Source organism: Drosophila pseudoobscura, chromosome X, assembly GCF_009870125.1.
Source record: "Drosophila pseudoobscura strain MV-25-SWS-2005 chromosome X, UCI_Dpse_MV25, whole genome shotgun sequence".
Classification (NCBI taxonomy): Eukaryota; Metazoa; Arthropoda; class Insecta; order Diptera; family Drosophilidae; genus Drosophila; species Drosophila pseudoobscura.
In genome coordinates this window covers 50,302,271-50,313,815 of record NC_046683.1, presented here as the reverse complement: position 1 = coordinate 50,313,815, position 11,545 = coordinate 50,302,271, and the positions used below count along the sequence as shown (strand labels likewise).

The 11,545-nt window shown below is 45.4% G+C and overlaps 2 protein-coding genes across 2 annotated transcripts; one reads left to right on the top strand and one right to left on the bottom strand.

Moving 5' to 3' along the window:
* Nucleotides 1-4,173: 4,173 nt before the first annotated feature.
* On the top strand, nt 4,174-4,834 carry LOC6900662 (uncharacterized). Its single transcript, XM_002134994.3, has one exon. It carries the CDS (start codon nt 4,271-4,273, stop codon nt 4,784-4,786), a length of 516 nt encoding a protein of 171 aa, XP_002135030.2. The 5' UTR covers nt 4,174-4,270; the 3' UTR covers nt 4,787-4,834.
* Nucleotides 4,835-7,671: 2,837 nt separating this feature from the next.
* Nucleotides 7,672-11,124, bottom strand: Ir64a (Ionotropic receptor 64a). Its single transcript, XM_001353717.4, has 7 exons — nt 10,537-11,124; nt 10,156-10,415; nt 9,619-9,775; nt 8,276-9,548; nt 8,057-8,219; nt 7,898-8,000; nt 7,672-7,840 (listed from the first exon to the last, which is right to left on the bottom strand). The coding sequence occupies exons 1-7, from the start codon at nt 11,122-11,124 to the stop codon at nt 7,712-7,714; spliced, it is 2,673 nt and encodes an 890-aa protein (XP_001353753.3). The 3' UTR covers nt 7,672-7,711.
* Between the last annotated feature and the right edge of the window lie 421 nt (nt 11,125-11,545).

Genomic DNA, 11,545 nt, shown 5'->3' with positions numbered 1-11,545 from the left:
CAGCACGATACGGCAAAAAGAGTAGTTTAAAGCTTAGAGAGTGCTTTGCGATAAGGAAAAACATGTTGATCCTCTTTTGCAGTTCGTTTATGTACATTTTTAGGGATTTTCGCTTCTAGAAATTCCAAAATAATAACGAAAGCCACCTCTAAATTATTCAGATTTGTAAAGATTATAACCAGTTATCGTAGATTTGTTTGTAATAGATATTTTTACAGGATTTTTAAAGATTTTTTCTATATTTTTAGATGTTGAAATTTTAAGGATTTAAAGGACACCCAAAATAAATGCATTTTGGTCTAAAACTTGAGCTAAACAGAATTTTATTTATTTTTTTCTTTTATTGAAATCCATTTGAAACATTAAAAGGTATAATTTTTTCACCATTTATAATTTTTAAAATATTGACAAAAATTCCTTTGAGGCTAATTTTGATAAAACGGAATTTTTTTTTAAAAATTCTGCATTCTGTGAGAAATATATTTACATAAAGAAATGACTATCGATGGGCACCGGTCTCACTTTAATTCGATAAAGAGAAATGGCAATATAGAGAACATAACCCATCCGCCCCATTGAGGCATTACTGTCTTTGAAGGGATAGTAAATCCAAAGATTGTGTTTTAAATGTGGAGCACACAAACCTCTTTTTCCAAACCTCTTTTTTTTCATATTTCCAAAGTTATCCCTAGGTAACCGCTAGCTGTGGCCTTCTGCAGGCTTTCGCCTCCTTTGTGACTCACAACCACCATCCTCCAGGAAGCACTCTTTTTCAGAAATCAGGAAATATCCGATAATTGCACTCAGTGCGTTTTTGCACCAATTTGTGTCTCATTTTTTTCCAGTAGCAATTGAATTTCAAAGTGGATTACAATAATTCGCTTGTCGATGGTGGGATGCCGGGATGCAGGGATGATGGGTTGAGAGGGAGGAGAGGGAGGAGGGGAATCCATTCAGAGAGTAGGAGTCGCTGTCTGAGTGCAGCCAGCAATGTTGAGTGTGGAGTGTAGATAGAGTGGCGCACTGAATTAGTGCGCTTTGTGTCATTAAGTCTCGTTTCAAGTTGGAAACCTTTTTGCGTGAAGCGTGGAGAGGGGAATATCGAATGGGGGGGGGGGGATGGGGAAATGTAGAAATGTGGAAATGGGTAGCCGGCAATCAAGTGAACGCATTCATCAGCAGCCAAAGGACGCAAACTATCCACTCCATTGGCCCCTCCGTCCTCCAGTAACCCTTTCCCCAAAGCCCTTTTCAATTTCGAACATTTTACGGCAGTGGGGTTTCTCCGTTTCTATTTATTTCTTTTTTTTTTGCTTTTTTTTTTTGTTTCCCCTCCCTCCCCACTCAGCTAGTACGCTCGTAAACCCCTTTCTGCCTTTGTGCGGCTTATCAAAAGTGCTCGGTCGTCACAGTCGTCACTCGCAGAGGCAGCAGCAGCTTCTTTTGCTGTTATTTTATGCGCAAAAGGCCAAAACACACAAATTCTTTTTCTCTTTTTGAGCCAGTAAAGAGAACGTTTAAGCCCTAAAACGTTTTTCCGGCGGCGACGGCTACGGCGGCGGCTCAGAAAAAAGAACTCGAAATTTATCCGCTTGAGACGACGATATTTTTTTGCCTGATAAGGGTGAAGGGGATTAATATTTTGAAAGTAGTTTTCCATTAAATTTTCCCATTGCCTTGACCTCCATTTTTCGGGAAACAAAATTTTTAAAATATTTATGGTAAATTTCGAGTCATATACCATATGCCATACAATTTATTTAAGTTTCCCCCAGAAATGGATAAAGGGGCGAGGGGAAGGAGTATGGGGAAGTCAACTTCCCTTTTAGAAGATTGATGACTTCCAGGACCGAGGACCGAGGACGGAGGAGGAGGAGAAGGACGAGCCACAGGTGTGAGTGTAAGTGTGAGTGCTCTCCATATTCCGTATTTATGATGAATTACCTGAGTCAGCTGGTCTATCCGGTCTCCATTAGATTACTTTCCATCATGTCACGCTCACTTTCCTGGCTGTCAATAAGCAAATGGCAGCGATAAATCCTCCTACCCTCCTCCTCCACCTCGTCCTCCTTCTCGTTCTGCTCCTTTGACAAAATAGATACGAAATATATTCATGGATTACATTGTAAGTGGTAGCTCTCAAGCTCCATCCCCCTACCCCCTAAACGTTGACATTTTAATTGAAATTTATTGGTCTTAAAGCAGCTTATTGTTGGGCATTCATTCGGAATGGAATGTCCATTCAACACCTGACAACCGAAGGGAGGAGAGAGCGGATATGGCAAATAAATTAAATATTCTATGGAGGTAAATCGAATTCCATTCTTGAGCGCCTGACAAATCCCCCTTTCCGAGTCGATAGACAACTCAAGAAAATGCAACACAGAACTGAATCGACATCGACATCGACATCGACTGGAGGAGCTATAAACTTGTACGATTATAAATCAAAACTTTCCATTTTCTTTTCTTTTCTTTTAGTTTTTTTCTCTTAGCAGCCGGTTTGCTGCCGCTTCTGCTGCTCCTGCTCCTGCTGCTCCTTGGGAAACTTCCGGTGCCATCGGCTAGACAGAGAAGAAAATTCGACTTGGCGTGGATGGGTGACGGAGGGGCGGGGTGCAGGCAGGGGGCGGATAAACTTTGCACAGATGAAAAGAGCGCAACTTGAAAGCGAATAAACGACAATTGATCGATTCAAAAGTTCTGAGAAAATGCAAATAATGCGTATTAATGATGTTCCCTGCTGTCCCTGTCTCTATTCCCTGGGAGCAGCATCCTCTCTGACTTTTGTCTGAAAGTTGACCATTGACTAAAACATTTTGTTCTGTTTTTCCCTCTTAAATTTCCATGAAATTTAAAATACAATTTTCATTGAAATATGCCCGCTCCATGGCACTATATTTATTATCACTTAAATTGTGTTCAATGGTTTTTTCAACCTAATGCATTTGTACATTAGTTAACAATTCCATAACTAACTTTTTTCCACCTGCCATTGCAGGTATTTACAGGTATACCTGCAACTAAAACAACAACCGTACTTACATAAACTGCATACGGAAAAAAAAAATGTGAAGATACATACATACATATATAAAAAGATAGTTGGGCAACTGGCCAAACCGCCAGCACAGCACAAAAATAAACAAAAAAACAAAAAAAATAATCATAAATTATAGTTGTCAACTATTATGAGGGCACAAAAAATACATATAACATACAACAAAACCAAATGCCATTAAAGTTTACAACTTGTTCGGGGAATTGGTTGGCGGACAAATAAAAAACAACAAAAAAGAACAGTTGCAGAAACATTAAATAACAAGCGAACTATGAATAGACCTCAATTATAGGAGGAGCCATTGAGTTGCCTGAATAATTTATCCATTGGACATTCACATACTCGTACATACATACATCTATTAATTAAGCTGCCACGTAATTGCTGTTGACTGAACTATGGTATCCCAAACTATCTGTGTGTGGGTCTTGGGGGGGGTTCTCATTGTGATTAAGTGGAGAAAGGTAAGAATCAGGGGGAATCCTTTGTTGTACCTATAGAAAATTCATATTCAAAAAATGAATTCAATTCTCTCTCTCTCTCTACTTGTTGAAGGGAATAAAAACAATCAATTCAATTCAAGTAGAACCACCCCGAGAAGCCAAACACTACCCACCTCATAAAAGAGAATCTGTTTGGTGACACTCGAAATTAGCCACGTGGCATGGCAGGCTGCCACCAGTAGCCTCTTTCCTCACGCCCTGCCCGCAGGATATGTGTCACACACACTCACATTCCGGTGTATAACCTGCTGTGTATGCCTGGAATGATAATGAGAATCCAGAAAACCAGAAAAATTCCCCAAATTCTGGCCAAACACTCGTATGCTTCAGCTCATTTTGGTACAAGCAAAAAGCTTAATTAGCCCAGGTAAAGGTTTTATGAAATGTTTAGGGAAATGTTAGAAAAAACACACAGGGTCCATCACTGGGAAGTGCCATGGCGATGGCTGGACTCCTCCAGATGGCACAGGGAGATGGCTACTTACACGCCAAGTGGTAATTGGATATCAAACGTCTACAAAACGGGACTTCATATCTAACACCCACTGAAAATTCCTAAAAGAAATTCCAAGAGAAACAACAAAAAAATTGAGAAAAACAACCGTTGAGTTTCCGGTGTGTGTGGAAATAAATTTTGTTTCGAAATTTTTAGTATTTCAAAATCTAGATTCGGCACGAAACAAAATTCGAAAGTTCTAAAAGAATAATGGAGTACGGAATTGAATTTTTTGCCCTTGCCCTGTACACTTGTGCCCTCATGCTGAGCTGCATCGCTGGATATGTCCGTAGAACTTGGCCGAACATGGGCCGCTTGTACCAGAACCAAGTGATGCCTGCGGTGTTCGGAGCTAAGATGACACTCACAGAGCTTAAATACTTCAATGCGACGCAGACAGATGGCCGGACTATAGTGGCATTCGAGCGCAAGATCTACCATGTCAAGGGCGATTCGGAGTGTGTTTCGGTCAGCAGCCTCCGCCATGTGGCTGTGACGGAGTTTTGCGGGGAAAAACTCTTAGAAGCGAGGCATTCTTGTATCGGCATCGCAATCGATCGTCTGGGCAAGCCCTTGCTCGTTGAAAACAAAAGAAACTTGCAGAATGAAGATATCTTGACCGATCAAATAATATTGGATTGCTTCAAAGAAAGATGCAAAACTAAATCCAATGAATACGTAATTCAGAACGCTTTAAATTCAGCTCAAACGCCGACATACTTCTAGATTAATAAAATCACAAATAAATTTCGGAAATCGAAATTAATAGATTAATACAATTACAAAAAGGTGACTTTTTTTGGGTACCCCTTGAATACAGAATCATCACGAATGATTCACGAAAAACATGGCAATCGAATCATTACTTATTATAGCCATAAACCCTATTAATACCTAAAGGAATGCGCTTTTGAGGGCATACTTTTGGAGGGGGAACCCCAGTTGTATCGTTGATCTTTTTTACTTCGAATCTGAATGCTTTTCCTCTTCTATGTACCGCTTCCTTCAATCTGTTTTCCATATCTGATTAAAATGAATGGCGCAATGATCAAATGTTTTCATTGTAAATAATACGCAAAGGTTTTCCCCAGAAATCTCTCGAGACTTTTCTAGATTCTGGTGCATGTATTTCTGTTCCCTAGAAATTCAATTGGCAAATTTACGTACGTTTATTCATTAAAATTCCCCGAAATTCCGAGAAAAACCTTTCAAATTTAACCGGCAATGTCAGATTGGGCAGAGTGTTTCCATTATAAATCGGTGTGAGGGTGGATCTATTGGTGTAAAGGGCGTCTTTCAAACACTATTATGTGCTTGGTCTCAATTTAAGACCCCAATATACGCGGAGTAAAAGAACTGCTTTGATTGAATGCCAAGTGTTTGAGCCCCCAAGACAGACTTGCAATCGATACGATGTATGCCGTAACTACTCGTATATTATTATTATTATCAAAAAGAAAGATAAAAATAAAGAAGGTGGAAAATAAACTTCATAATCAGGCACTCAATTATCCGCTAAGTTTTCGCTAATTGGTTGGCTTAAAGTCAAGTCGAGGGCAGGTCCTTACTCGCTAACCCCAACCCCAACCCCACCCCCCACCAGCCTCCTCTTGCAAGCAATCTGCTAGCCATTGCAGCTGTCACTTTTGAAAAGTTGCTCTCTGTCGGTGGATCTCTCTCTCTCTCTCTCTTTCTCTGCTGGATGCTGTAGCAATATTTTGGCGCATAATTCCCGCCCTGTGCTGCTGTACATAAAATTTAATTAAGACGCATAAAGTTTTTCACACTTTGACACAAGCCCCAAAGCATATGCTCTGCTCTGCTCTGGTCTGCTCTGCTCTCTCGTCTCGTCTCGTCTCTGCCTGTTTCGTCTCGCTGCTGCCCAATCTCGTGGCCCGATCTTGGCTCTGCCATCCGCCGTCTTTGGGGGGAGGAAACTACTTTAGTTTGGCTTTGCGCGGAAACTTTTTGGTTCTGGCCAGACCAGAAGCAGGCTGGGCCAGGGCCTGGGACAGGCGACGGAGTGGGACCAGAAAGGAGCATAATTTCACTACTAGTGCCAACACACTGGCAAAGCGGGCAAAATTACGCGCCCTGCTGAGCGCTTTTGTTAATTATGCCAGACTCCTGCAGGTCCCCTGGCAGGCGATGCTCGACTGTTGCCACTGCCACTGCCACAGCCACTGCCACTGCCACTCTTTTGTTGCTTATTTTTCTTTGGCAACCGCCAAAGTTTTGTTGCACAATTTGCTGCTTAAACAAAGCCAAAACAATTTAATTGTCACAGTCGAAAATTGCATCTTATGGCGCTTCATCCCCACCCCAACCCAACCCACCCCGCCCTCGCTGCCAATGGAGATACACAGATAAATAACCAAAGTGTATGTATCTATATAGTGCATATATTGTAGGATTAAGCCCGATCCGAATCGAAAGACATATGTCTTGAAAACTTTTTCAATCAGCCATGTTTCATTGGGGAATCCTGAGAAAAGTCACTTAATTTTTTTCGGGGTGCTCGGGTGTCTAATGAGAGCACAGGATAGATAGGACATTCAATGAAAATGTTGACAACTTTTGGCAGCGGTTCGAGCAGATTTTCCACGACTTGTAATTGATTTCCCTCCACCCTGGCCGCGACTTGATGATTGTTGCGGCTTTGGCTTTGGCATTTCCTAGGCGCGGACACTTTCTTGAAGGGGGGCGGGGAGGCGGTGAAGAAAACAAGTCCTTTCAAATTTAACAAACAGAAAGAAAGAAAAGAAATGCCTAAGAGCGTCACTTTGGCAAAGAGCCAAAATAACACACAGAAGAACAGAAGAACCCAGGGACAAGAACAAGAACAGGAACTTTTGTGTGCGCTGACAAGAAGCCTGCTCTGTTCTGTTCTGTGTGTCCTTCCTCTTCCTAAAAGGCACAAATAGTTGCAACAAACACACACACACAAAAAAAAAGGGGAAATATGAAAAAAGTAAAGTAGCAGCGCAGAGGAGCAACAGGGGTGGGGGGGGGATAGAAACTATGTTACTGAAACTACTGGAAAAACTTGTTATCTTAATGGATATTTTGTAGTTCGTTTGTGGTTAAAATTGACTCGCTCCAAGGCAGCCAAGGCACTTTCCTGCCACCAAAAAAAAAAGAAGAAGCAACGAAGCAACAATTTGGGCATATTGTTGCATTATCTGTCGCCGGGTTTGTCGACTCTCGTCTTGGGAGGGAAAGCCCCAGGAACCGCAATAAATTCTAATTCAATTAATTCCGCAATTAAATCAGTGCCCAATCCTAGTCCTGTCTGTCGCTCTAAGTGGATTACACGCAGGACTCGTGTAAGGCCCTGACGAATACTCAAGCAAGCCAAAAAAAAAAAAAAGTTTAAATTTAATTATGCAATCGATGCTGTCGAGAATTTCCTTTGCTCTTCCCTTCCGTGCCAAATCGAACTTAATTGAATTAAACTTTTACCTTTTGACACATTCCCCCCCCCCCCCCCCCCCCCTCCCTTTTGTGGGCGGCGGTGGCTAATGAAACGGAAATCGCGGCGCATCCAAAATGAATTGAAAACTTCCTTGGGGCGGGGCAAAATTAGTTCCACTTGAACTCAGAGGCCAGAGGTTAACCTTGCACTTTATTCAACAAAATCTCAAGTATCGCTCAACTGAACTTTATTATGATGCGGCTGTGCCACTTGGAGTAGAGGATCTCCGTGCCCAGAATCATGAGGGTTATGCCATAGCTGAAGAGGAGTATCAACAGAGCAGAGCTAACGGTGTCCATATCGACCTGTCAATGGGGGGAATGAGTATATCTTAGAGGTCTCACAAGTGGATCTTAGCTCACGTGCAAATCAGAGGTTTCGATTTTCTTCACACACGGCGGTTTCCTCGAGTGCCACACGTTGAAGTGATATGTGAGGATGCCCGTCTCTGTGACACGTCGCAGGCTGGAAGACCAATTGATACAGCTCCTTATAGTGCTGCTCTCTTTGGCTCCACTTACCCATAAGAGATGACCTTTCTCATGGGGGAATTCTTTTGCATAATGCAGACCGTCTTCTGCGGGGGAAACATACTGACTTCCGTCAGATCGCATATATCCTGTTCGCTAAAGGTCTCCGCAATGATCTTATAGGCAGCCGCCACATCCACATGAAAGGCAAAGCCTAGAAGAGGACCCATATTCTTCGTGAGGATTGACAGAAGTTTGACCTTGACTTACGTTCATTTTTGACCCTGTACAAACCCGTTTCAGGATCCATCCAATTGCTGGCCGAGTTATCCTTGGCATGGGCACCCGTCTCATGGCTATGGACTATATCTCGATAGGTTTTGGCTGGATCTACTGGAGGAGCAGCAGGTCCTGCTGCTGCTGCTGTTGGTGGTGTTGGATCTGCCGGCTCATCTTCATCGGCCTCGTTCTCTTTGGTGGTGGGGACACTGGTGATCTTCTTTGCATACAACTCCATGGAAACTGGATCTTTGGTGTTCAAAAAGTAGTCCCTATTGTACAGTATATCCTCCATGCCCACTCGCAGAGAGCTGTGCACCAGATCGCTCAGAGTCTTGATGGTTTTCGGCTTCTCCATGAGCAGGGTGCCCACAATACTGGCCGAATAGAACTGATAGATGCAGAAGGAGAACAGCAGACTGGTGATCACAATGCACCGCCCCGACACAAAGCTGGTGGAGAAGCCCAGTCCCTGCTGGCAGATGATGCCCACAAAGAACAGCACCGACTCCAAGAACAGGCCCACGCGCTCGGGTGCCTGCCGCTTGGCCTTGCGCTCCTTCACATAATTATTGAGCTTCAGGTAGCAGCGCTGCCAGAGGGTCACCGGATCAATTGTGGTGGGGTTTTCCACTTTGTTTGGTGCCTCCGAATCATCTACCACATCTGCCACCTCTGCCACGGACAAAGCGGTCACTGGACGCACAGTGGCCTCCAATTCCTGCTGCTGCTGCTGTTGCTGTTGCGCATGATGATGATGGCGTGGTGGTGCCCCTCCCTTGGGTTTGATCAGCGCTGCACCATCGTGTGGCACCAGTTTCCACTCAATGGTGGTGAGAAGCCACAGAATACAAACTGTCACCACGCCACAGACCATAATCAGGACCCAGACATCGTTGGTGAAGGGCTGCAGGAACACAATGCGATCCTTTTGCGTGTTCCGTGGATGGCGAAAGATGAAGCACGGCCGACTCGACCAACTACGGCCGGCCACATCGATCCACTTGTGCCGCTCCAGCCAATAGAATATCGGCGCCCCACCGATGTCCGTTTCGTTGCGTATGAGAGCCCCAATCATGCCATCGAACCGGCCGTTCTTCACATAGCCCCACGAGGTGGTCCGCGACAGGACAAAAGTCCAGTTGAACATGTCTCGGACGGCCATCAGGAGATTGAAGTTGAAGCGATTCATCGTATCGATGTGGCCCGACACCGTGTGCGTTAGGTAGTACATCAGAGTGCCCGTCATGTTCTTGTTGGTCACCTGCCGGTTAGATAGTCGGGATATCAGCCGCCCAAAACGAGCAACGATAAATCGCCACCGTCCTACGCACCACAACCATGCAACGGACTCGGGCATGCTGCATATTCATGCGACGCCGCACCGTCGATGTCCTCCGATACCAGGTCTGCAATCGAACACCCTCTGACGGCGTGAAGCTGCCAATTTCCGTTCGATTGACACGTCCGCCATAGTTCAGGCCGGGGTTCCTAAAGCGAAAGTCCGAACGGGGCCTGGGAGTCAACACTCCCAGGGGTTATGGGAATTAGTCTGTCCTGGAGGAGGCGGTAGGGGCAGGGAGGGACAGTGAGGCAGTGATGATGCGATGATTGCTTGATTTGGAAACCAGACAGATGCGTGACCTCTGATGGTGCACCATGATGGTGGATGTCAGGAACTTTTGAGGGGACAGATTTTTGAGGCTCCCCGAAAGTGTGCGAAACTGCCGGAAAGGTCTTTTGGGATGATGGCTCCGTTCTAATGAGGGCTTGTGCTTGATCTACGTATATGTCGAGCGAGGCTAACAGACTTCTGCTGCTGGATGATTCTGATGATAAGGTATCCTTGAGGAGTCTCCCCGGCCACTCACCACACATCATATAGCGTATAGTTGGCTGCCTCTGACAGTCGCTTGGCCAGTATCAGCTCTGTGTTCATGTACAGGTTGAGGCCCTCCATAAAGTCCTCGATAGTTGGCAGGCGGAGGTCTTCTTCGTCCTTGGTCCTTTGCAGTTGCTTGGCTTGCAGCTGCAGATGCTCGTCAGCTCCTCCTTCCAGCCTGTTGAACAGCGCAAAATCCTCTATCAATAGCCAGTGAAACTTGTCGCTGTAGAGCCGCTTGGCGGAAGCCTTTGAAATAATTTCACTTGAGCACTTAATAAGGCTGACGGGCAGATGAGAGCCGCCTAGAGCAGGGCTCCGCCACCGCTCCTCCTCCTCCTGTCTTGTTATCTTGCTCAAAGTATCTTACCAAATCGAGTAAGCGACGACTCTGGGCGCCGCATGCCAGATCCACAGCCACAATTTGCCTAAGGGCATCCACCGACAGAACACTGTCCAACCACTCGGCATTGCTTTGGGCCTGGCTCTGCGACTGAGCAAAACCGAAACCAAAACCAGGCCCGGCTCCTGGTCCTGGTCCTGGTCGCCCTTGCACCCTGCCACCGCGCCTGGGGTCATTGCTGCTGCTGGCAGAGCCGCCTCCCGTTTGTTGGAGCACATCGAGCCGCACAATCCGCACAAAGAGCTGGCTACGGTAGAGGCTCTTAATCAGCTGCGCATTCTTGGCAGCGAATGCCGCACGCAGCTCCTCTTCATTCCCAGAGCTGGTCTCCGGATTGCGGCACGTGAAGTAGGTTAACCGGGGTATATGCCGGTACTGCAGGCAGAACTGCAGGAGAAGGCTGCTCTGCAGCACCGAAGTGCGCAACGGCTCCGCCACCTCCAATTCCCTGTCTAGTTCCAGCTGCCGGCGGATGGGAATGGGGCTGGAGGACTCCCTGGCCCTGATGGAGATGGAGAGCGGCAGAAGGAACAGCAGCAGAATCAACCAATGCATCGCGTATTGTTGTCGACTGACATTGGAATTCCTTTTGGGCAGTGCTTTATATAAGGCTGGAAGGGGTTTTGAGCGGTATTCCATTACATTATTCATTCGGACGTTGGCTTTGACATTTGGCGGCTGTCAGAAATTCAATTGGCCCATAAATCGCTCATTGGAATTTGGAATTTCACTTTTCTTGTCAACTGACACCGGTCGTCGTCTATATTCAATTTCATTCAATTACATTTCATAATTCATGAGCCACGCCCTATGGCGGCCATATATGGCGGCGGCTAAGGCTGTGGCTATGGCTCCTGATTCTGATTCAAAATCTGATTCCGACTCTGGCCCTTGCCCATGAATATGCATAAAGGATGCGGAATCCGAATGAGGGTCGCATGTGTGTGTGTGTGTGTGTGTGTCTCAATCTACTCGA